Source organism: Podarcis muralis, chromosome 10 (assembly GCF_964188315.1).
Source record: "Podarcis muralis chromosome 10, rPodMur119.hap1.1, whole genome shotgun sequence".
Lineage (NCBI taxonomy): Eukaryota > Metazoa > Chordata > Lepidosauria > Squamata > Lacertidae > Podarcis > Podarcis muralis.
Window position 1 is genome coordinate 53593876 of NC_135664.1, and position 25602 is coordinate 53619477.

The 25602-nt window shown below is 43.0% G+C and overlaps 1 protein-coding gene across 1 annotated transcript; it reads left to right on the forward strand.

Annotated features, from left to right (window-relative positions):
• The first annotated feature begins 4248 nt into the window (after positions 1–4248).
• On the forward strand, positions 4249–25574 carry LOC114605649 (protein mono-ADP-ribosyltransferase PARP12-like). The gene is made up of 12 exons (XM_028747107.2): positions 4249–4765; positions 7285–7420; positions 11565–11832; positions 13586–13687; positions 15824–15947; positions 16962–17139; positions 17882–18002; positions 20113–20209; positions 21153–21234; positions 22296–22426; positions 23060–23211; positions 23524–25574. The coding sequence occupies exons 1-12, from the start codon at positions 4413–4415 to the stop codon at positions 23781–23783; spliced, it is 2004 nt and encodes a 667-aa protein (XP_028602940.2). The 5' UTR covers positions 4249–4412; the 3' UTR covers positions 23784–25574.
• Positions 25575–25602: the final 28 nt, after the last annotated feature.

Here is a 25602-nt window from a genome sequence, read left to right on the forward strand (position 1 = left end):
AAGATTCACAAAATGTTTAGGGGTATGTGTACCCCTGCGTCTCCCCAGAAAAAAGCACTGGTTGTTAGTCTCACTCTGGTCATGTGTCCCACCATTATTATCATTTTTAAAAGTAGCTTTACTATGCTTATTTACCTGCAACACAGAGCTAGCTCACAAAAGCATTTGTTTTGTTTATACATTGTTAGCATCTCAGGGTTTAAATCACCATAAAATGAATCAAACCAAGAACATTCAAATGCCCCAAGATTTTTAAAAAAGCAGAATAAAAGCAGTCAAATGAATTTTAAAAACACAAAGCAGCATAAAGGCAACATCCAGAGGATTTGAAAGCCTACAAGAATTAATAAAAAGACTATAGCTGGAGCTAAAATGACATTAAGGCAAGCATCCCTGGGAGAACATTCCACAGTCAAGGAGCCACCACTGAAAAGGCCCTTTAGGGTGGTAATGTGTCCTACTTTACAGAACAGTTCTTTGTTTGAAGGAGCCTTCTGTCTGTAGGGCTGTGTGGTCCAAGTCTGCTTGAAAAATTAAAAAAACAGTAGAGAGCAGTTGTATTCTCATTTTGTATTTTTCTGTTGTGAACTGCCCTGGAATCTGATGATGATGATGATGAAGAAGAAGAAGAAGAGGTGTTTGGATTTGATATCACGCTTTATCACTACCCGAAGGAGTCTCAAAGCGGCTAACAATCTCCTTTCCCTTCCTCCCCCACAACAAACACTCTGTGAGGTGAGTGGGGCTGAGAGACTTCAGAGAAGTGTGACGAGCCCAAGGTCACCCAGCAGCTGCATGTGGAGGAGCGGAGACGCAAACCCGGTTCACCAGATTACGAGTCTACCGCTCTTAACCACTATACCACACTGGCTCTCATGAAGAGCAGTGTACAGATTTAATACATAAATAAAATGAAAACATTAAGAAGTGGGTCGCCAACTACATGTTTTGGCCAAAGGCTCAGGTATGAAAAGGTTGGAGACAATTGATAATAATAGCTGGATATGCCTCAAGGTATATTCCATATGAAGACAGGAGTGTCTGGCGTGCTCTGGTCCATGGGGTCATGAAGAGTCGGACACGACTAAACAACATATTCCATATGCCTGTGAACAACTGCCTATTAGCTAATGGTCCCTGGATATCACTTAGCTGTAGCAGCTAAGCAGATCTGGGTTTTCTCACTACCTGAATGGGAGACCATCTGGGAATGTGTGCTGCTTTGGATTTCACAATGTGTATAAAAGTAAGTAAATAAATAGTATTAGTTGACCCCATCAGTTGCTGGGCTGTGTTAAAGCTTAATGGGTGAGGGAACTTTGCATGACAGGAAAGCAGTATTCACAATGCTGGTTTTAAAAGAAGAAGCTAATCCAAACAAAACCTTGTTTGAGAACACAGTTGCTATATTTTCTCTGTGTATCTTTTTCAGTGAATGCCTGGGAACCAGAAGCAAGAAGACACAACCATTGCTTTTGTAAGCAGCAAACATTCCATCCATCAATTTCTCAAGTTGCTGTGATGTACGAAGGAAAGACACTAGCTCCACAATGTGGCCTTTTTGTAGCACTGCATCTGATTTTGTGTGTGGTACACACAAATGTCATATATTTCACTCATGTGACATAAGCATATATTGAAGAACCCACTCCCTGTCTCACCTGAATTTCTTTGAGTGTGTCTCCACACTATTTGATTCTCAGTCATCTGACTAAAACTTGCTATTCTGACGCTGGTGAATCTGCTTGATTCCCTGCTCAGAGGGAAAGTTTGGGAGCTGAAGTACATCATCATTACTGCAATGCTTTGTATGTGGGGCTGCTTTTGAAGACAGTTTGGAAAATGCAGCTGCGTCAGACTGGGGCAAGATGATCTGAAAGCATTACACCAATCCTGGCACAACTGCATTGGCTACCAATTCATTTCTGCGCCCAATTCCGAGTTCCAGTTTTAATCAATAAAGCCTTAAGTGGCTCAGGACATCAATACTTTGGTAATTGTGGGGTATGAAATGACAGTCTATGTGTTGTATAGGTGCTTTGCATTTACTGATAAATTCCCTAGAAATGAAGGGTGCTTCTAGAAAGGGGTTAATATTACAGATGGGTCATTCTGATATCGCAAAGGGTCATTCTAGAGAGTTTGTGGCTTGAAAGTCAATCAACACAGTGACAGAAATACTTCTTGCTTCATTGGCAACAGTTTTAATTTATCAAGTTTCCCCTAAAAAGCGTAAACCTGGATTAAATTGGGAGGGGGGCGATATGTGTTCACATTTTGATGCCTAGGATATGATATCATGTGAATGCGGCAAAAAATACTGATCCCACAATAAACCCCTTTTTGAAGCTGCATCTTTTTGTTATTCATTTACTGTATTTTTTGCTCTATAAGACTCACTTTTCCCCTCCTAAAAAGTAAGGGGAAATGTGTGTGCGTCTTATGGAGCGAATGCAGGCTGCACAGCTATCCCAGAAGCCAGAACAGCAAGAGGGATTGCTGCTTTCACTGCGCAGCGATCCCTCTTGCTGTTCTGGCTTCTGAGATTCAGAATATTTTTTTTTCTTGTTTTCCTCCTCCAAAAACTAGGTGCGTCTTGTGGTCTGGTGCGTCTTACAGAGCGAAAAATACGGTAACTTTTCTGAGGGCACTCAGCCTGGGAGATGACAACACCAGAAACCCACACTAACAAAATGTTAGCCAGATGTTTTCAATAGCCAAAAATTAGGGCAGGGAGCAGAAAATGGGGCCCAATCATGCTAAAATGGAGTATTTGCAGCAGACCTCCACTGGATAGCTTTTGTTGGAAGGATAATGATCCTTTGGCCTTTTCTGTAATCGTAATTATAAAAAGGTAAAGGTACCCCTGACCGTTAGGTCCAGTGGCGGACAACTCTGGAGTTGTGGCGCTCATCTCGCTCTACAGGCCGAGGGAGCCTGGGTTTGTTCGCAGACAGCTTCCGGGTCATGTGGCCAGCATGACTAAGCCGCTTCTGGCGAACCAGAGCAGCGTACGGAAATGCCGTTTACCTTCCCGTCGAAGCGGTACCAATATTCTTATCAAATGCTGTGTTATTCTAAGCCAAATGTTTAAGCATTCTATCTGGTGCATAGGATCTTTGCTCGCACTAATGTCTGACTTCAAGTGTAAGTTGTGAGAAGGAATCAGTTCTTTAAAAGTATTTCTTAACAATCCATTAAAAGTAGGTTTCTGCTGCTGAAATGTTTTCCATGCATCTCCCTCATGTTTTGGTCTCATGAAGCAAGTGTCAAAACCTAAGTGGCTGGCCATTGGTCTTATAACTTCTGCTTGGGGCTGCTAGATGTAATTGATGAATTTGTGTCATTGTGAATTTGTGTTCTGTGTTGATTGTAGATTTACTCCTTAATTGTTCAACTCACTTGTGTAAAAGCGTTCAATGTGGTGCAATACAGACTTATTCAGAAGTGAGTTTCAAGGAGTTCTAAATAAAGGAGCACAAGACTGCAAGCCCTGGCATTTTCCAAAAAAGTACACATTTGCCTGAGCACAAAAAAACTCAGGGAAAAAAGAAGTTATTAATGGTGACCATTGGAGTGCAGCTCTGTGCATGTCTACTCAGAAGTAAGCCACTATGGTGTAGTGGTTTGAGTGCTAGACAAGGACCAGGGAGACTGATTCAAATCTCCATTCAGCTACCAAGCTCACCTGAGCTAGTCCCTATCAGCCTAACCTACTTCACATGGTTGTTTTGAGGATAAAATGGAAGCTGTGTGCTGCCTTGATCTAGTAAATGAATAAAACAAAGTCCACATGAATCCAATGGGATAATCCCCAATTAATTCTGTACTGCTCAGCAGCAGGAAAATCATCAGGAAAAACTTTCTAACAGTAAGAGCTATTCGCCAGTGGAACAGACTCCCACGAGAAGTGGTGGCCTTTCTTTCACTGGAGGTTTTAAGCAGAGGTTTAATGGCCATCTGTCATGGATGATTCCTAAATTGCAGGGGTTTGAACCAGCTGAACCTTGGGGACTCCTTCCAACTTTTCAGTCCTATGATTCTACACAGAGCACACATGAGAGCAAAATGTCCCGGGTTCAATCCTGTATGAGCGCGCCTCTTGCTTGAAACCCTGGCCAGCGGCTGCCAGTCCGTGTACACAACACCGAGCTAGATGCATAAGCAAGCCTCGCCTCTTCCTTCGCTCCGTCGCCCTAGCAACTCTTGGCTTTCGGTTTCGTTTCTCCCTCAGGCCGGAGAGAGATCACGGGAGGCAGGGGCGGAAGTGGAGAGGTGGGGAAAGGGACGGTGGTCGTCGTCTCCTAGCGAAGGCGGGAATCGGGCGGGTCTCCTCCTAGTAGTAGCGGAGGAGGAGGAGGAGCAGCTTCGGCGGGGCGCCGGCCTTCTGCAAAAGCTGACCCCCAGCCAGCATGGACCGCTACACTTCGCAGAGGCTGGCCGCCCTGGCCTTGCGGGAGCTGTGCACGTCGGGGGGCTGCCTGCGCCAGGACGAGCTGTGCCGGCGCGTGGCCCTCGGCGTGAGCGCGGAGCTCCTGGGCCCGCTGTTCCAGGACGCGCGCAAGTTCACGGTGGTGACCCGGGAGGAGGCCCCCTCGGCGGCCGAAGGAGGAGGAGAAGAAGACGGAGATGCCCAGGTCGTGGTGGCCACCACCGGGGCGCGGCTGTGCCCGGAGCACGGCAGCGGGAAGTGCCAGGGCGACTGCCGGCAGCTGCACGTCTGCCGCTACTTCGTGGGCGGCGGGTGCCGTAACCTGGACGGCAGGTAAGGCCGGCGGAGACCCCCTTCAAACCCCCCCCCCCCAATGCTTCATCGGCTATGGGAAACGGCTATGTATAGTGAATACTTATCTACTTTTAAAAATTTTCACCTTTATTTTTTCTTTTTTTCTGATATCTTTCATTTCACTCCTTTATTGTGAATAGCATTTTATAGAGGTATAAATAACTAAATATGAAAAGAGACAAAGTATTCTCTAACTTTTCCCCTTGGTTATATGTATTTTCTTTTTCTTTTGTATTTTCTTTTGTTGTAAATATGTATGTTTTCTAATTTGTACTTAATAAAAGTATTTTAAACAAAACAAAACCCCAAATGCTTCATCGCCGGCGTGTTTGTTCGGAAGCAAGACGCACCCCTCGAGTTAATGGGGTGGGGTTTTTTACTCCATAGGGAGCGTCGTCTAGGATTGCCGTGGGTGGGGAGCGGAGGGTTACTATCCAGGAAGGGGGTCGTGCAAGCGGGACAGCGACCCCACTCCCGCAAAAACTAGGGTTGCTATTGAATGAGCTCTGTTTGGACTTGCTTCCGGGTAAACTTTTGCGCCCAGGGTCGGGACCGTAAGAGTAGCAAAAGAATTGCGGTGCGTGGACGGGAGAAGCTGAACCGGTTTGTAGATCCCGAGCCCAGGAGCCGGATTGGGGCGGGGCGGGCAGCTCCGAGTTGTTGTTCAAGAGAGCATGTTTGAGCTGTGGGGGGCGAGACTCCTCCGTCCATCTTCCCCGACTTTTAAGTGTGGGGCGGAGCCTCTCTTGCTACCATTGTTCGAAGTCCTAATCTATACAGTAGTTTATGTGGACGTTTAAGGAAGTACGTACGGTTTTAAACGTTGCCTTTTTTGCATTCTGTTAGTATGTGCAATGGAAATAAGTTGAGTTTATCTTCTGTAGAGGGTTGCATAATTTTGAAGAGCCAAAAAGAGGACACATTTGCCGACTTTTACTTTTTACTATGGAACACCATACTTTTTACTATGGAACACCAGTACATGTCCTGTATGCAAATCATTCAGGTTTTTCACTATAAAAATTAAATTTGGTGGTCTTTGGTAAGGTGTCTTTGTCATTTTAATTTAATTTTTAAATGAAGTATTTAGCTTGCTTTTGTTATGCCCAGTTCCCAAAGACTTAAACGACCAGTCAAAGGACAGTTTGTGATTATTGCTGCCATTAGTTTTACAGTACATCATGTTTGCATACTATTATTAATGTCTTTTTCTCTAGACGGGACTCAAGGCAACTGATAGATAAAAATGAGAACTACTGAAAACGTAGGGGGAAAACCTCAAAACCCTAGCAGGTTCCTATAAGGGAATGCAGTCCTTCAGATAGTTTGGACCTAAGCTGTATACAAGTACTAATACATAGTGCTGTAAAGGAAATTGCAACTTTGGAGTTCATGAGTTGTTTGTGGCTGCTAAAACTACCACCATCTATCTTTCTTTTTCGCTATGTTTCTACCTCCTTGCTCAGGAGATCTTAAAACATAATGTGAACTCATTTTCCATGTTAGTCTGTTGCAGCAAAAACAACAGCCTTACAATGTCTTTAAAAAATAACCTTTTAAAATTTTATAAGCCTTTGTGAGACAGTCCACTTCATTTTGCTTGAACTCATGTGACACTGCTTGCTTTCTCCATTCATTTGTCCTGTCCTAATCATGCACTTCTCCTTTTTCAGGCATCTCTCGAATTTAGGGTAATTCAAGATGATGAAACTTGATAAATTGGGCTTTAAAAAACAGAACCCATAGTTTTACCTTCAACCTGTTTTTAACTTACGACTTTTATAATTTTGATGTATTTTTTATGTTCTGTGGAAACCCATTTAGAGGTTTCAGCAATTAAGCTGTGTATATATATATATATATATGGGACGCGGGTGGCGCTGTGGGTTAAAGCCTCAGCGCCTAGGACTTGCCGATCGAAAGGTCGGCGGTTCGAATCCCCGCGGCGGGGTGCGCTCCCGTTGCTCGGTCCCAGCGCCTGCCAACCTAGCAGTTCGAAAGCACCTTCGGATGCAAGTAGATAAATAGGGACCGCTTACCAGCGGGAAGGTAAACGGCGTTCCGTGTGCTGCGCTGGCTCGCCAGATGCAGCTTGTCACGCTGGCCACGTGACCCGGAAGTGTCTGCGGACAGCGCTGGCTCCCGGCCTCTTGAGTGAGATGGGCGCACAACCCTAGAGTCTGTCAAGACTGGCCCTTTACCTAATTTAGGCAGGGGTACCTTTACCATATATATATATATATATATATATATATATATATATATATATATATATAATCCAAAATGCTGTTGGACAAAGATTGCTGAAACTGTAGTCCTATATGTACTTACCTGGGAGTAAGCCCCAATAAACACATTGATATTTATTCCAAGTAAATTTGCACAGAATTGGGCTGCATGATTACCTTTGGCTATGAACAACATGCAGCTTTAGTTCATCTTTGATGGTAAAAGCAGAATGCAATTACAAGCATGTTTAATGTTTTCGAAATTTACAGGAAGCCATGCAAGTTCATCCATGACTTTCATTCACCCCATAACCTCCCTGTCCTAAAAGAGCATGGGCTCGAAAGCTTAAAGGATGATGAATTGTGTCAGCTTCTGCTTCAGAATGATTCTTCACTCTTACCTGAGGTGAGGACTTTCACTCGTGAATGATGATACTTTTAATGAATCTCTAAACAACCAGTGAGCATACCAGATATCTGGACCTTTGGACCTTTCAGGAACTTGATTAGAGAACTCCAGCTTGTACTTCCGTTAATTTATTTTAAATGAAAGTGATTAGACCATGTAGCTGCGGTGTTCTACAGCTATTGTAAACTTGAGATAGCCATTATACTGTGTGAGCAAAACTTAACCAGCATGTTGTGATTTGAGTTCAATGTGTTTCTTTCCTGGTGAAAGGAATGTGCTTTTTGCTTGGCTTAGAGAGATAAGGAAAAGGTTACAATATGCCCTGCCTAAAGCATTGCAAGAATGCGATGAAATCCCTCTTTAATGATTTGTATGTGTATGCATCCCCCACATTCTTGAAAAGGATATGTCAGTTGTGTGTTACTACAGCCTTGCAAGTACAGTGGTACCTCAGGTTAAGTACTTAATTCTTTCCAGAAACTGTTCTTAACCTGAAACACCACTTTAGCTAATGGGGCCTCCCGCTGCTGCTGCACCACCGGAGCACGGTTTCTGTTCTCATCCTGAAGCAAAGTTCTTAACCTGAGGTACTATTTCTGGGTGAGTGGAGTCTGTAACCTGAAGCGTTTGTAACCTGAGGTACCACTGTAAGTCCTTCAGAAATTACTAGTGCAAATGCATGCCTCTTTGTTGGTTATTTTTGGTTCCAAATGGAAGGAGCATGTTTGGTAAATCTTCACTGCCTGATTGTCAGTATAGGCAATTGGCTGTTTACAAGGTTTGTTGTTACTTAAGTTAGTTCTGCAGCTTAGGATATTTCTGATGTGCTGGAGATGTTCTCCACTTCAGAGTGGTGGAATACAGTGGAGAGGTCTTCACAGTTGCTTCCTTGCACCTGTTTGGCACTTCAGTGGCATCCGGTTGACCACTGTGAGAACAGGATACTGGCTTAGATGGGCCACAAGCTTGATCCAGCAGGCTCTTTCTATGCTAGTTGAAAACATTTTTCATTAGGGCATTCAGTGGCCTTAAATTGAATTTAGTTGATCTCTGCTATTATGGCTGGTTCTCTTTTGTTCATTTTTAAGCAGTTTGTTTATTTTATTTCTATACATTTCTGCCCAACAGCAAGTCAAGGAAATGTACAAGAAGATGAAAAATTAAGGCAGATTTAAGATTATAATACCTTGAGTTCAAGCACCAGTAGTAAAGGCAATTGCTGGGTTGCCTTGAAAAACCATATTGAAATTATGAGTGGAAAATAAATAATAAATAAAAAAGTTTATGGCTCAAGGGCCTCGGTGTAGCTGGATTTCTCATAATGAGAAGTAGTTAAGAGTCATTGGACGTGTTGTGTGTTTGATAATGAAACAATGGTTGGGGAACAGCTGTCGCTCAGTGGTAGAGCACCAGCATTTTATACAGAAGGTCCCATGTTTGATCCCCAGCAGCTTCAGGTAGGTCTGGGAATGTTTCCTATCTGAAATCCTGGAGAGTTGCTAGGCAGTACTTCGTGAGAAGGACCAATGGTCAGACTCTATATAAGATGTATTAATTGCCACATGATGCTATAAATGGCTTTGCCATGAATATTTGGAGGAAATGGGTCTACAAGTGCTTACTTCTTAGCAGCAATAGCTGGGAATGAAATGGCCATGATTGGACGCAGGGTGTACCTGGAGCTGGTGTCAGTTGCCATCTTGCCTTGTGAACTTCCTTGAAATCTCACTGGCTGTTTAGTCCAAGACAGGGTGCTGGCTAAAATGTGCTGCTCTTGTAATCCAATTACTTCCATGTGTTTTAATGATTTTATGTACTGTGGATGTAGATTTTGGTGCAAACTGTAGTGTTTTCAGGTGTGTTGTCATTGTTCTGAGGGGGAAATAAAATAAGTAAGTTGGAATGGAAGGCAAAGATTGGCACCTGTGGCGTGTCATCTCTGCTTCACATTTGCTCAAAAGTAGAGGAAAAATCATCTTGGGGGTTAAGCCAGAGGGCCCTTGTTTCATTTTAGTAATACAGTGCTATTTTTCTAGGAAAAGTGGTGGTGGAACTCACCATGAACCCCTCCCCTGTTCTCTTAGAATGGCAATGGTGCCCACCTGAGAGGTGTCACAACTGAGTTCTGGCTGGGAAAAAAAGCCTTGGTAATAGAGATGTGAAGCCTCCATCCCCCCCCCCCCCCAAAAAAAAAACCTGGGTTGGAGAAAAATTTAATCCACCCTTTCCAAGACTTCACATTTCTAGTAACAAGTATTCTGTTACAGAACATCTGTTGTGTTTGAATATTACTGTTTATTCAAGTGAGTTAGTAATGAAAGTTATCTAATTTTGCCTGGCAGCAAGGGATAAAACTCTGCAGCTTGCTTCCTCTTAGGGCGTAGGCAGTGTTAGAAACAGATATATAAGCTAATTGCCAAATGGCAGCTTAAACCTAGGTTATGATCGTTGCAATGGAATGTCTAGGCACCCTTTTTTACCATGAAATTCGTTATTTATTATCAAAGCAGTATGCAACACATTAAAACATCAAATAAAACAATCCAGAATAAAAAAAATCAAGCTTCAATGAAGATATTTCAGATCCTTCTCTAAGTGACATTTTGCCTTCACCATATCTATATACCTACTTAATTTATAGAGCTGCCCCATAGCAGATGTGCCCTAGGAAGCCAGTGTGGTGTAGTGGTTAGAGCAGTGTTTCCCAACCTTGGGCCTCCAGCTGTTTTTGAACTACAATTCCCATCATCCCTGACCACTGGTCTTGCTAGCTAGGGATGATGGGAGTTGCAGTCCAAAAACAGCTGGAGGCCCAAGGTTGGGAAACACTGGGTTAGAGGAAGGGTCAGCAACCTTTTTTAGCTGCGGGCCGGTCTACCGTCCCTCGGTCCATGTGGTGGGCTGGACTATATTTTTTGGGGGAAATGAACAAATTCCTATGCCCCACAAATTACCCAGAGATGCATTTTAAATAAAAGGACACATTCTACTCATGTAAAAATACGCTGATTCCCGGACCATCCGCGGGCCAGATTGAGAAGGCGATTGGGCCACATCCGGCCCACAGGCCTTAGTTTTTCTACCCCTGGGTTAGTGTCGGACTAGGACCTGGGAGATCAGGGTTCAAATCCCCACTCAGTCATGAGGTTCACTGGGTGACTTGGGGCCAGTCACAGCCTCTTAATCTACCTCACAGGGTTATTGTAGGAATTAACTGAAGAGAGGGGTGAACCATGTGCTCCTTGGAGAAAAAAGTGGGAAATAAATGCAATTTCTCATCTGCTTACCTGCATAAGAAAGCTGGAAAGGCCAGCCAGATGGAGATGTCCATTGCCAACCTGGCGTCCAGAGATCTCCACGTGGCGCCTGGGGGAATTTTGGAACACTGGGCGCATGTGTATGATGGAGTAATACTGACACAACTGAAGGCCACAACTGAAAAGTCACCATGTTGGCAACTAGATTTGTAATTCTTAACATACTGGGCCAGTATGATAGGTTGGTAATGACACACATGGCAGCCCCCAGGACTGCTAATTCTAGACACAGAAAGGAGTCCAAGAAAGCCAAGTTACTTACTGCTCAAAAGCTTTCCTCCTCAGATTTTGAGAATTAATCATTCCTAATACTAAATCATAGCTTCTAACGCCTGAGCACATGAAGCCAAAACAGCACCACCCATGCACAAGAAAAAGTTATGAGCAGACTTGAGGTTATCCCCAAGGTTTCCAGTTATGCAAAGAACCTTTGGGCAGGGGGCAGACAGCCCATTATAACTCATTGGCATGGAATGTTGGCTGACTAAGTTGGGATGTGGAGACTGACAGCCAAGTGGGAGGAAGTATAGAATGAAGAGACAGGAAAGGGAGGAGACACTCCAAAGCAGGCCAATAAGGACTGAGCATGTTCAGTGAGTGCTGTGACAAGACAGAAAACAGATATGAATAGAAGGGAGTGCCAGAGCTCTGAACAAAGTCACTCCACACTGCAGCAGTTTTGTTACAGGGCCACATTCGCGTTGCTCTTGATCCTTGAAAACATTTGGGCATTGCTAGTCCTGTGTTTACATCTTACTCTGGTCTATTTGCTTTAAATGAATTTATGTGTCTTGATTTCTTCTTCTCCTCCTTTTTGTTGTTAGATATGTCCATACTATAACAAAGGGGGCGGACCCTATGGATCTTGCACCTTTAAGAAGATCTGTGTCAAACTCCACATTTGTCAGTACTACCTCCAAGGAGAGTGCAGGTTTGGGAGTACCTGCAAACGCTCACATGACATTGCTAACTCGGAGTGTTACGAGAAGCTGGAGAAGCGAGGAATGAGCCACGCCACGATCACCAAAATTCCCTTGATCTACAGGAATGCATATGACATCAAAAATAGCTCAACAGCATCAACTAGCAGAGGTAGAGTGCTTCATTCTCTTTTATAACACTATAGAAATCCCCAATATTGCTAGTACAGTAGCTGCTACTCACTGTGAACGTCAGGAACAGAAGGTTAATAATTATAATTGTATTATTTATACCCTGCCCATCTGACAGGGTTTCCCCAGCCAGATCAATATAGCAATACTGTGAATATATTGATAATCTTTTGCCCAGTGAAGGAGATGGGGAGGCAGGGTCTGTAGCTCCTGCACTGCGAGTTTTAAGAGCTATCTTGGCTTGCCTTCTAAGAAAGGAGAAGAGAACCTTTCAGATAAAATAGTGGGGCCATGTGACCAATTATTAAGTTGGCCAGCAGTTTGGAATTGTGAACATAGGAAGCTGAGTTGTACAGGAAGAATAAACAATAAAATGAGTAAAATAAATATGGCATAATAGTTGGAGACAGAACACTGGTCTGTTTCAGCTAATTGGCCTTTTTCACATCAAAGTAATCTAGAGTCCTTGGGAAGAGTTTTAACAACAAAACTTCTTTGTGGGCTGTAACCAGTTTCTTTAAATGCACCTCTGACTGATAAAAGCTCATTAACCAGAGCAGCTGCTTTCATCATGAGTTCTTCATTGTGAACATGACCTAATGTTATATATCATATACTTTTTCAAAATATGCAACAAATACCCTTATAAAGGACGCAAATAGGAAATTTCACCCATTACATTCTCCCACTCTTCCCAGGGCTAAAACAGCATAACCACTACTTTCATGAAACATAATTTGTAATAGCTGTGAACCTGCTACCTCCTGTGACTAATTATTAGTAATTGGAAACAGATGTTACAAGAATGCAGATTGGTCAGACTTACTGTTGAGTCCATTAGGATTTACAGAGCTCAAACGTAGAAACCCAGTATGCCTCACATTTACTTAATGTTACATGGGGATCTTTCACTTTGTACAAAGACCCGTGTATTTGTTCTGTAACAAAAAATATATTTTTAACTCCTTAGGAGTAGGCTTGCATTAATTAATTGGGCTTCCATGATGTGTGCAGAGATTTTGCTTTGATGCTCACAAAGCAAACATTCTAGTCTCTTCTGGTTTGTCCTATATACGTTAAAGAACAAGGACATAATAAGATGTATAATATGAACTAATTGGCCAACAGTGGAACTTTTCAATACAAACCTGCCATCTACAGAATTGAATGCATTGTTTAAGTTGTAATGCTTGTGCACAATATGAACAACTGCCACATTTAAAATGTCTAGTAGACATGACTATTATTCAAGCACTGACTTGAGGAAGACAGCTTTTAACTGGGTTTTCAGATCTCGAAGTACTCAGGAACCCAGAACAGTCAAGACGTTTATTTGCTAAATTTATATACCTCTCTTCATCTGAAAATCTCAGGGTGGGTCACAACATAAAAATACAAAAAGAGAACCCAAAATACATAATAAAATAAAAACAAACCAATAACCCCCTTCCCACAAACACATTTAAAAAGCCATGCAATGTTCATCAATCAAAGGTTAAACCATAAATGTTTTCACCTGGCGCCTAAAGATAAGTCATGATGCTAAGAATATGCTAACAGAACAAAATGTTGGAAGAAGTATTCATCATACCAGTTGAAGATTACATGCAATAATTTTGGGTTTACTTATAAAGCCTGCAACCCACTTGCACGGGCTTTGCAGTCCAATTACCGGGTGCAATCCGCAGGTTGCGAAACACTGAGCTAGAGTCTGTGTTTTCCTGCTTTCTCAGAAAGAAAATTGAGCAGCGGTCAGGTAGCATCAACCACAAACAGCAGCGAAGATTCAGATTTTATATGCTTATACCACATTAGGAAAAGTTGTAGCTTTCAAGGTAAGTGAAATAAAACCTGTGTTGGATTCTATCAAGCTTTTCTTTTGCATGTGTGCGTATGTATCACTGTCCATCCTCCCTTGTTTTTATGCACTTTCAAACTTTGCAAAAATGACCTGTTGGCATCATTCCCTAAGAAATTATTATTTAAACTTTATTATTTATTTAGCCTTGAGCCACTTGAAAAATAATGTCAGCTAGTTTGCTAGCCTCTCTCTTTTCCTTGGCCCTGCCTGCAACAGATGCACTTTGAAGAAGACCCCTTTATTCTGTGCTTGAGCATATGAATTGAGTGGCGTCTCTTAAATGGCCCGACATGGACTATATGCAATAATAATTCCCCTTATGCCAGGGGTGGGGAATCTCTGGCCCACCAGGGGAGTCCAGTTTGGCCCATGAGGCCATTTCTCCAATCATGCCAGCGTTTAAATCATCTGATGCCAATGTGTGACATCAGATACTGGCTGGGAAGGCAAGTCTCAGTCCTGCTGGGTGCTGGTTTGCAGGCTCTGGCAGAGAGCAAGATGAATGAAACCCTTCATCAGAGAGTACTGTATTGCTAGATTCTGCTTTGCCAGTGTGTTACCCCATGATGTCAGATGATTGACGTATGGGTGGCCCCACTCACTTGTCATTGTTGACCCACAGAGTGGCGGGAGACAAAGATCTGATCTGCTTGGTAGAAGAGGTCTCCCATCCATTTGCGATGGGAAGGTATTATTTGCAAATATTTAAGCATCCTTGCTATTCTGTTTTCTACCGTGTTGATTTATTAAGTGTTTACTAAACTTATCAGTTTACTTTTGGGGCTTAAACCCCCCCCCCATGTTAATGGCCCAGAATAAGACCTTGTTATACCAACTGCTCAATATTCTCAGTAGAGAGGTTACATTAAGTAAAATATTTGAATGTTGAATGTGTATGTTTATGTCTAGAGCAGCATTTCCCAAACTTGGGTCTCCAGCTGTGTTTTTGGACTACAATTCCCATCATCCTTGCAACTGGTCCTGCTAGCTAGGGATGCTGGGAACTGTAGTCCAAAAAAACAGCTGGAGACCCAAGTTGGGAAACACTGGCTTAGAGGCCATTAAATATACTGCTGGATGTTTAATGGTTCTTACATTTTTACTGTATTTGTTTAAAAACAAAAGTTTCAAAAAAATTTCCCTCTGTCAAACCAACTTTAAATAAAAATGTGCTGCTCTTCTGTTACTCCTACAGTAGCATTAAGTTTCTGCACTTCAGCACCATATTGTAAATGGCTGGCTGTTAGATTAACTTCAAGGTGACTAAGCTGCCCATATGACTCACTGCAAAGTAGGCAGGCTGAATTCTCAGCAGGCAGCAGTAGAATCAATTCTAATAGAGACAGGGAAGTATTAATATCTTTATACTGGCAGGGCTACATCTGGACTATCATGCCATCAGCAACCATTACACCTGGCTGCTTTGGAAGGTGAGTCAGCCAAGCCCTCTCCCAGAACTGCTCCAGCCATTCCACGCAGTTGTTATGTAACTGGTTTAGACAATATCTTCAGCCTGATCTGGCTCATGTGTAGCAATGGGGGAGTAGAAACCTGTCCTCCCCTCCCCCTTGGTCCATCTGGAGATGGCATGTTCCTAGTAGTCCTAAAATCCAAATGCTTTTACCTGTGCATAATATAACCTGTAGGCCAGTTTCAGGTGTGCTGTCCTACATTCCATGCCATGAACAAGGTCCAGATGATAGGTGCTTACCTTCCTCTTCCCTTGCGGTTCCTTTTTTCCTTTTGTGTCATGTCTCTTGGTTTGCAATCCATTATTTTAAACTGCAGACCACCTTGAGTGCTTGAGTACACCATATGAACGTAGTAACTTCAAATGATAAATGTCTTGGTTGTATTTGCATGTTTAGTATGAATGTAGATAAATCAATCCTAAGTGAGCCATGGATTTCCAGGCTTCCCTCTCCTCAACTGGATGGAGACAACTGGTTAAATGGAAAATTCTGAACGTCTTCTCCCAGCTTTCTCCCTGCAAGCATTTGTCGTTCGCTTCACATCCTGTATATTTAGCACCAGCCCCTCAGTGTTTCTTCTGTAAAGCCCATGGGTAGATGCCCAAGGGTTCTAACACAACTTGGTTTTATTTGTCTAGATAAGTGTATTCGAGATCACTTCCATTTGCCATACAGATGGCAAATACTTAATGGGACCCAGTGGAAAGATCTGAAGGATATGGAGAAAATTGAACAGGCCTACTGTGACCCAGTTATTGACAGGTATAGATACATTAATAATACGTTCTTGTTTGGCTCTGAATTTTAGTGGTACAGGTCTCTTTGCTGTTTGTTTATATTTTCTTTAGTAATTAACTCTGCTGGTGGATTACTACTTGAATGTTGTATTTTGTCTTTTTAATGGCTTAACTGCTTTTGTAGTGCACAGAGCCTTGATTTAAGCTGGTGGGGAAACATTTGAAATCGGCTTAGGCTTCATGTGGGGAAAAGAACCAAAATGCATTGTGTGTGTGTTTGGGCTCTTTTAAAGGCATATTTGTGCAGTCTTAGAAGTCATCTTAGATTCATGGAAGTTTTTGTTTTTTTCATCTTGATGTTGAAAGGGAGGGTTCTAGGTCTCAAGATGGCAGAATGGGATTTGCAGTTGTGGCACCTGCATGCATTTTTAAGACTTGGGATATGATCTGACTTTAACCATGAATAATATCCCACTGAAAGTGAGGGCAGATCCACACCGTACATTTAAAACACGTTCGACACACATCTGAAGCACATGCCTTCCCCCGAAGAATCCTAGGAACTGTATATTCACCTGCACAGAGCTACAATTCCCAGCACCCTTAACAAACTACAGTTCCCAGGATTTTCACGGCAACATCATTACAGAACTTCATGGAGCTAGTCAAAATTGACTAGTCACTATTGTTAGGAAGAAAGCTAGTCTGGGGAGGGAAAAAAAGCAATAGTGCTGCAGCAGTAGCCAACTGGGGTAGTGCATCTGTGAAAAACAATCTAAGCTTCAGGGAGTTTGGGGGAGAAGCACACCAGCCTCCTGGAAACTTCTTCATGAAAAAGGGAGAATTTGCAGTACAGCGTCACTGCTTTAAATGCTTTTAACAATGGAATTACTCTTGGTTAAGGGTGGAATAAAAAAAAAACCATGCTGGCTTGCAGAAAGTAGCAGATCTCGACATTATTAGTAGTAAAGAATATTTAGTTCTTTGTAAATCTTTCAAGTGCACTCTAAACCCCCGCTCAAAACCCAATTGTTCACAGAATTGTCTACAACAGCGCTGCAGACATTGTTTTCTCCAGTATGACTTGTGGCACTGCCAAAATTAGACGGCTCTCCACTGCATCTTCTGTGACCATGGCGCCTCACTATATTCTCACAACTGATTGGATCTGGTACTGGAAGGATGAATATGGGGTGTGGAATGAATATGGAAAGGAAGTAAGTAACATGGGATCATGCTGCGCTGAAGCAAGTCATATTGTGGTGACCCTTTTTGAGCATTGTAAACTGGTGCAGATAGACGAGCTTGAAATCTAGTTGGCATCCCTCTCTCAGCAATTGTCTTGCTTCACAAGCTGCTGGAACATTTTTCTGCATAGTCTTCCTTGAAGTAGATCAGAACTCTGTTTAAAACCACAGCTGTGGGTCAGATTTATTTATTTGGAACATTTCTGCCCAGTCCTTCAGTATTGCTGTTCCCAAAACAAAATAGGAAGCAATTTTTTTGAAAAAAGTGCAACAAATAAAGCAGGAACGGTACTAAACAAAAAACAAAAATAACCAAGAGCCTTCTTGCTGGTGTTGCCACTGTTACAGAAGGTTTTCCTCAAGGAGGCTCACCTGGTGCTGCCTTTGCAGTCTTTGTGGTGCTAATTGAAGATCTTTTTAGTTTCTCAGTGGAGTTTGTGCCTTTCGACTACCTGATTCTGCCGAACTTTGAAAATCTATTCCACTTAATGGAGAAACACTGTCTTGCTTTCTAGTCATTCCTTGACTCTCTAACGTTCTGAGCAGTTGTTGCAAATCCATCCCATGTATGCTTGCTTATAAAGGGCGAATATTTTTGTGTACAGTCCAGTATATCTCACGCTTTAGACCCCTGTAGATTGTAAGGTTTCCTCAAAGAAAGTTCTTGGCTATCTATTTTTAAAAGGGGGTGTGATTTCTTCCCTGCTGCTAGGACGTTGATCACTCTGCCGCCACAGTGTCCTGCTTTGACTTGGAAAAAGCCTATCAGTCTGAAGCGTCTCCAACACTCGCGTTTTCAGCTGGAAAACACAAATATGAGCTTGATTTCAAAGGTAAGTCTCATTGAATCAACTGAGGTGTGCTTAAATACAGTCTGCTGGAACAGGGGCAAGGAACACTTTGTGGGCCAGATTTGGCTTGGCATGGGTCCCAGTTTTGCCCACCTGTGAGGCGTTCTCAAAGTAAAGGAAGGATTGAACTCTGATTAATAAGAATACACACAGAGGCTTGAATCAGCAAGACTCTGGGAATGGTGCGTATAATAGTCTCTGTCCACCCCCTGGCCCAGGTCGTTTTATTCACAAAAGAACTTTTTACAGAGTGTTCGTAAGAACCAATCAGATTTCTTCTGAGCATTTCAACAAACCCCACGTGGGGACAAAGTTAAACTACCAAAACTAATTAAGCACGCATACTTTTGAGGTAAACAACACAGAACTACAAAGGAGTGCATTTGGCAACCCCAGAGGTGATAAACAAGCAATATACATGATAAGGATGGTCAGGAAGACAGCGATCACGTGAGATCTGTTTCCTGGCCCTAAGATTAACATAACAGAAAAGCTACATCAAAGAAACCTGCCCACTATCTTTATGGCCCAGGATGCCTGCCTGGCGAAGCAACTGGGCTGCATACGTGACTTGTCAAGAAAGAGAAATGGGCAGTAGAGAAAATGTCCAGAGATGCACAGGGTTGTGGGATTTGATCAGAAATTATTGTCAATGAATTAAACCCAGTCAACACAGCGCATTCATCGTGGACACAATGGCTTGATGCATATTTAATAATTCCTCATAGTAATCCCACCTGACCCCACACTGGATATTTGCACTCCTACACACCTGTCAAATGTGATGTCAGTTGTGCAGCAGGTAGAGACACAGCTGGATCCACGTCATGCATCATATCCATGCAGATGTCTAGTTCTTTGGAAGGCTTTGAAGTGCATTCCAAACCCTTTCTTTAAACCCTGATGTCGACAGAATTCTCTTCCCTGCTGCTGGGGGAAGCTCTACCCATGAAGAAAACCGGCTTGAAATTACCACCCATTAGTTGATAGGTGGTGACTTCAAAGTCTGCTGATCAGCCCTGCACAGGGCTCTTCGTGAGTCCCAAATCCCATGAAACATTGCATGATGTCATTGTGACATCAGGTGATGGACAGGGACAGGTGTGTGGCCTCTTGTCATATTTGGCCCATGGGAGGTCATAAGGATCTGGCCCATGGGAGGTCATAAGGATCTGGCCCTTGCATGGTGCTGCCATATACTGAGCTAGACCATTGATCCCTCTAGCCTGGTAATGTATACTTAAAAAGCTCTCCATAGCAGAGGTCCTTCCTAGCCATGCTATCTAGTATCTTTTTTTTACTGTAGCTGCTGGAACCTTCTGCATGCAAAGCATATGCTCTACCATTGAACTAAGGTCACACAATGGCCACATTCAGATGAACAAATTTCCACCTAATAAACCAAGGTATGAATGAGCCTTGTGTCTCTGCATGCAGCCCTTTACTTAGGTGAGCAAACAAAATCAGGTGGACTTCTTCTAAGCCATGTCTTGATATCCTTGCTTGTTCTGAAGTTGGTAACCATCGTTTCCTGGTTTGGACTATAGTCAGTTGTTCCTTGGTTCATTTCAAAGAAGAGAGAAGGGGCTGCATGCATAGCCAGAAGAGTAATTCATATTTTGTTAAGCCAAGATAGAATAATTCCTCCTGTTGAGCAGAGGGTTTTTTGTTCTGTTTATGAGAAGGCGGTGGTCTTTTCTGGGTGCTTAGATGGCTTCTGTGATACTGGTATAGAATGGACCATGCATGGAGATCTATCTTCTAAATCAGGAGTAGATAATCTCTGCTTCAGAAGCCAAATAGGCCTTTTTTCCATTTTGCCCCATATGAATTGGTTTCACCTCTGCTTCAGAAGCCAGCGATGAAGTTTCCTGCAGATTATATTCTAAAAGATTTTGAAGGAAGGAATGTTCTCTTGAGGTTTTCTGGCTCTTCTCAGTTTTAAGTTATAAATCGGAACCAGTGGTGTTCAGATCTCTTTTAAGAGGGAGTATAAATGACTTTGGCAGCAGAATATCTTTTTAAATGGAATAAATGTTCTTCTGTATGTAAGCACTGTTAAATATTTCTGTGGCTTCCCCCTCCTCCCCAGCCATGAAACAGAAAAACCTGCGTTACCTGACAGAACGAAGTGTTCGAAGGCGACCAAAGTTTGTGTCTGTAAAGGAAGTAGAGAAGAAGAAGAAAAGGTTGGTGACCAAAGTCTGTACTGTATAGAGATTATGCACTACAAAGGACATCAGTGAGGATTTCAGGAAAGAAGGAAGCATCTAATCCTTGCTGTCTGCCTTTCCCATTGTTGCCACAACCTGTAATAAGGCCTGGCCACTGTGGCTGTTCCATAGTTTTGAGTTCAACAATAGAGAACAAAGTGCACAGGGACAGACCCTTTGAATAAAGGAAATCCTAAAACACCTAAAGAGCGTTTTGCAATAGTTGAGAGTACCAACCAATCTCAGTATTTTGTCTTCTAGGGTTTTTCCCCCTTCCTGTTGTGGACCTTTATTTTAAGCGAGAGGTCTGCAACTGGAGGCTCCTGGGAGAGCCTGTCCTCTAAAGTGAGCCAGTGTAGTGTCGGGCTAGGATCTGCGAGACCAGGGTTCAAATCCCTACACAGCAACGATGCTCACTGAGTGACCTGGGGCCAGTCACTCACTCTCATCCTACCCTAATTCACAGGGTTGCTGTGAGCATAAATGAGGAGGGGAACTCTGTAAGCTACATTGAGCTCCTTTGAGGAAAGGTGGGATATAAACATAAATAAATAAAGGATTCTGGAAGGAAAAGAGGTGTGGAGAACTTCGTATCCACGGCAGGAATGTGCCTTTAGGGCTGGCCCAGCTCTCATCACTTGCTTTTCAAACCAACTTCCTAGGAAACGCGAGTTGCTGATCAGGGTTTTAACCACCTGATTAGACGGAGAGGTTATGATTCTGGCACGGGTGTTTTGCTGAACAGGAACTTTAATTCCTCCTTAATTTAATTGGTGTCTTAACACTTGGTTTTAAGGCAATATTCAAAACTTGAATGTGTTCACTTAGCCACATATTCAGCAGGTGTGTGTTCCCCCAGCAGCTTAATATTATATGTAAGCATTAATTCTTAATTGCTTGATCTATTCCCATCGCAAAGTGGGGCCAAGCAGTCAACAGGAGACAACACGCACATTCCAGCTCACTGGGACCAGTCAGCCTTGCCAGAACTTGGATATAAGGTAGGATACTCTGAAGTGTGTGGGGTCAGGCTGCCCCTGTAATGCCTCAATACACAATATGACATCTTCCCTACTGACATTATGTCAAGATGTGCAAGATGATGATTAGCTTCTGCCAAAGGGAAAGGGCAGCTTTAGCACTCTCCTTGGCAGATTCTGCGCTCCAGAACTATTCGCTTTTACTCACATCTTTTCAGATTAGTTTAGTCTGATTATTGCAGAACCATAATTTGTGTTTTGGCAAGTTGATAGGATGAGAGATGTGCATTATTATCTATTTCCCTCCTTCGTAGCTTTCCTTTTCATCCCTCATGGCTTCCATAAAGTGATATCTAACCTATCCAATAAAATTCAAGAACAAAACCAGTAAAATGGAACATTGGGGAGCAATGTTAGCAGTTATGTACCCCTTCAAAGAATATAAATGTTTTGCCAGTCTCCCAAAAGTCAGGAGAAAGGCAAGATGCATTAGCCAAATGGTTTGTGAAGATGCAAGGGGTGTGTGAGGATACAGCATTAAATACTGTCTTTGAAGGGTTCCCTGACTTGATAAGTGTTCCCTGACTTCTCCCATTCAGGAAGCCACTGCACCAAAGAATTAGGGTGAGTGTAGATGAGAACTCTGTGCCTTGCCATTCAGAAAGGTAGCTAAAAACCTACTGTGTGATAGCAGGGCTTATATCTGTGTTCCATATCTAGTAACATCCTGTTGCTGAACAACTGTGTTTACAAGGAGCACATCTCTCAAGCCTGATACCTTCTATACTCCTGAACCAACAGATAAAGATTAAAGAATAACAAAATAGGTCATATTTTAAGAACGATTCAGCATCAGTAGTCTTATACTTTGCCCCAGAGATGAGGATGACCCAAGATACTGTCTTTTAAATGTCTGGTCAAAAACCTATCTCTCCTTCTCCCCCCGCCATCACTATTGAGGGGCCCTGCACCTCTGGCCTGCTACTCCAAATCTTCTTTATGCACATTTGGAATTACCTTTGCTGCATGGGTTACTCTTGCTGCCGTTTTCATGAAGCATCTTTGTACCTTTTGCCCTGCAGCTGATCACCCTTCTCCCATCTTCCAAGGAGTACAGAAATGTCCAGGTTAATTTTCAGCGCACGATGCCAAAAGCATTGATTATGAGTATCAAAAGAATCCAGAATTTGGCTCTGTGGGAAGTATATCGGTGGTAAGTGCAAATTCATTGCTCCTCTTTACTTTTCCAAAGCCCAGATTTACTGCTGCGTAGCAGAGGTCCGAAAACATTCTTGAGTGCTGGATTGAAGTCCTCTTGTGTTCCTCAGTGTTTAAATACTCAGGCAGTGTTCATAGAATCAGAGAACTGTGGAGTTGGAAGGGACCATGAGACCACCTAGTCCAACCTCTTGCAGTGCAGGGATATTTTGGTGTTTGGGCCAAGTAAGAAGATGATAGGACAGCCATGCCTAAATTTATTGCAAGCGTCTAAGCTTGAGATAGATCCAGGACCATGGTGTTGAGGAGGGCAGGGATGGGGGCAGTTCCAAGTCTTTTTTCCTTGCCATTTCCCCATCTATCCTCCCTCCTTTTTGTTTCCCCCTTGGGGAGAACATACACATATCCAACCAGCCCCCTCGGAGGTCTCTGAGATACTGCAGGTTTGTCGATTTTGCAGGTGGTCGATTTTGCACAGAACTTCCCATCAGAAGCTTTGAACTAGGCCATGGTGCATTTTGGAAGTTGAGCCCTGGGTGGATGAAGCTTATGCTAAAGCAGTGCTCTCTCTTGTCAGATCCTGGGTGTTTCTGCATTAGGGAACTTTGAAATATTTGCTTCTTTGTAGGCAGAAAGAACAAATGAAGAAGGCAAATGGGGGAAAGGATGTGGATGAAAGACAGTTATTTCACGGGACCAAAAATGACCACATTGATGCTATCTGCCAGCAGAACTTTGACTGGAGGATCTGCGGCGTCCATGGCACAGCCTATGGCAAAGGTAACTTCATTCTGTTAAAACTAAGAAGGAAAAGTGGATTGTTTATAATTTAAGGGTGGTTTGCAAAGAAGGGTGAGGCTTATAAGGAAGTATGCTTTAGATTGCAGCCTTAGAGGCAGGACAGTGAGCAGCCTAGATGGGCAGCTGATGTGAGAAAACTTGAAGAACATTCTACTTTTTGGCCTTACAGTAAAGCTTCTATTGGATGATTTGCTAATGTTACATCTGCTGTACCGCCTTGAACTAATAGTCAGTAGCCTTACTCTGCGCTGCTTCTTTTTTGTCTCTTTCCACTCCCTCTCCCCTTTACAGGAAGTTACTTTGCAAGAGATGCTTCATATTCTGATAACTACACCAAAAGCAATTCTTCTGTCAAGACCATGTTTCTGGCCAGAGTGTTGGTTGGGGAGTTTACGAATGGTGTGCCTTCCTACCTCCGCCCTCCTGCCAAAGACAGCCAGAACTCAGTCTTCTATGATAGTTGTGTGAATAGCACCCAGAATCCATCCATCTTTGTCATTTTTGAGAAGCACCAGATCTATCCTGAATACCTCATAGAATACAGAAATTAGGAGGAGCTTTACTTTGGAGCGTATAACGTTGCTTGTGGGCTGCTTTCAGCAGACATTTTATATTAGGACTGTGGTGTTTTACTTATTGAGATACAGATATTTTAAAAGCTTTCCTGGTTAATTTGGGCAGCCTTTTTTAAAAAAAACAAACAAACACCAAACCATAATTGTTTTAATGTAAGTTCCTGACACATCTGTGGGTGGTAAGCACTCCATTAGAAAAGACCTAATTTCTCTTTCACAGGAGGGAATAACTTCTTTGAGATAGTCTCAAAGCAATTCTTCCTTCACCATGGCTATTTTTTTATTTGTGAGCAAAAGATTTGATTGATTAATCATACAAGCTTTAATTGACTAAGACTATGTTAGTGAGAGGGACGCGGGTGGCGCTGTGGGTTAAACCACTGAGCCTCTTGAGCTTGCCGATCAGCAGGTTGGCGGTTCAAATCCCCGCGACAGGGTGAGCTCCTGTTGCTCTGTCCCAGCTCCTGCCAACCTAGCAGTTCAAAAGCACGCCAGTGCAAGTGCTTAAATAGGTACTACTCCGGTGGGAAGGTAAACGCCGTTTCCATGCGCTGCTCTGGTTTCGCCAGAAGCAGCTTAGTCATGCTGGCCACATGACCTGGAAAAACTGTCTGCGGGCAAACGCCGGCTCCCTCAGCAAGATGAGCGCCGCAACCCCAGAGTCGCCCGCGACGGGACCTAACCGTCAGGGGTCCCTTTACCTATGTTAGTGAAGTGCAACAGGTCTTATGTGAAACCTCTTGAAATGGTTGCGTAATGACTTGCTACACAATCCAGAGATCCCTGCCTCCATTTCTACCTGCCCTGCTCCCTGCAGTATGCACCTTGAAGCTTGATATCATCAGTGCCACTTGTGAGTGTCATTTATTTTCATTCCCAACAGTGGAATATTTTGTGTGGCTTGGGTCAGTAGTACTTTATGACTCTAGGCAACGACTGCTGTTTTCCACCAGCAAGCCAAATGCCCCAGCTTACTCTCCTATGACTTTTCTGCCCTTTTATTTTAGCAGTGTTGATTCCAGTTCTCCCTTGGGACGTTGTAGTTTCTCCTTCCGTGGAGGCTTTTAAGCAGAGGTTGGATGGCCATCTGTCATGGGTACCGTTAGCTGAGATTCCTGTATTGCAGGGCTTTGGACTAGATAACCCTTCCAACTCCATGCTATAACAAAATGTACTCGCTAGGATTTCCCTTTCCTGAAACAGTACCCCTTAGTTTATCTGCATGACAGCCTTCATCATAAGCAACCTGGGGAAATCAGTGTTGGAAAAGTTTCGGAAACTCGCCATCGCATATATACATGTGCTATATCAACAAAGGTGGCTTTAATCTGGCTGCAATAGTTTGGGCATGCGGAAGCTAAGGAACAATCGGGAGATCACTACAAACTCTTGGCTGTTCTCTGAAATCCTGCCCTTTGCCAACCCACTCTTGAAGTTTAGCTGGTACAACTTGGTGGATATAGTTGGTTGGATGCATCATTCAACTTAAGCCCATTGAGGGGCCTAATTGGTTGAATAACTGATTAATACTGGGATTGGTTTTTTAAATGGCTCAGTTTTTAAGCAGTGAATGTGTTTTGCTGGTCTTGCGTTGAGTTCCTCAAGACTCTGTTGAAACTCTAGTTGACATCCTCTCTAGCTATAGCTGTAAAACATTTCAATATTGTGAGCTTCGAGTGGATACTGTCTGGTATCATTTGGGTTGATCCTTTTCTTGGAATGCGTCTGTCTTTTTAAGTGAATTAAAAGGACCGGAATTAGAAAGGCTCCTGAGTTTGTGGTGCTGTTTTTGCTT

Bases quoted from the DNA above. Each gene is read 5' to 3' on its own strand.
- LOC114605649 (XM_028747107.2), top strand. From the start codon at position 4,413: ATGGACCGCTACACTTCGCAGAGGCTGGCCGCCCTGGCCTTGCGGGAG. The intron at 7,421-11,564 runs GTGAGGACTTTC...TTTTGTTGTTAG, and splicing joins ATTCTTCACTCTTACCTGAG to ATATGTCCATACTATAACAA. The intron at 21,235-22,295 runs GTAGGATACTCT...TTTGCCCTGCAG, and splicing joins TGCCAGAACTTGGATATAAG to CTGATCACCCTTCTCCCATC.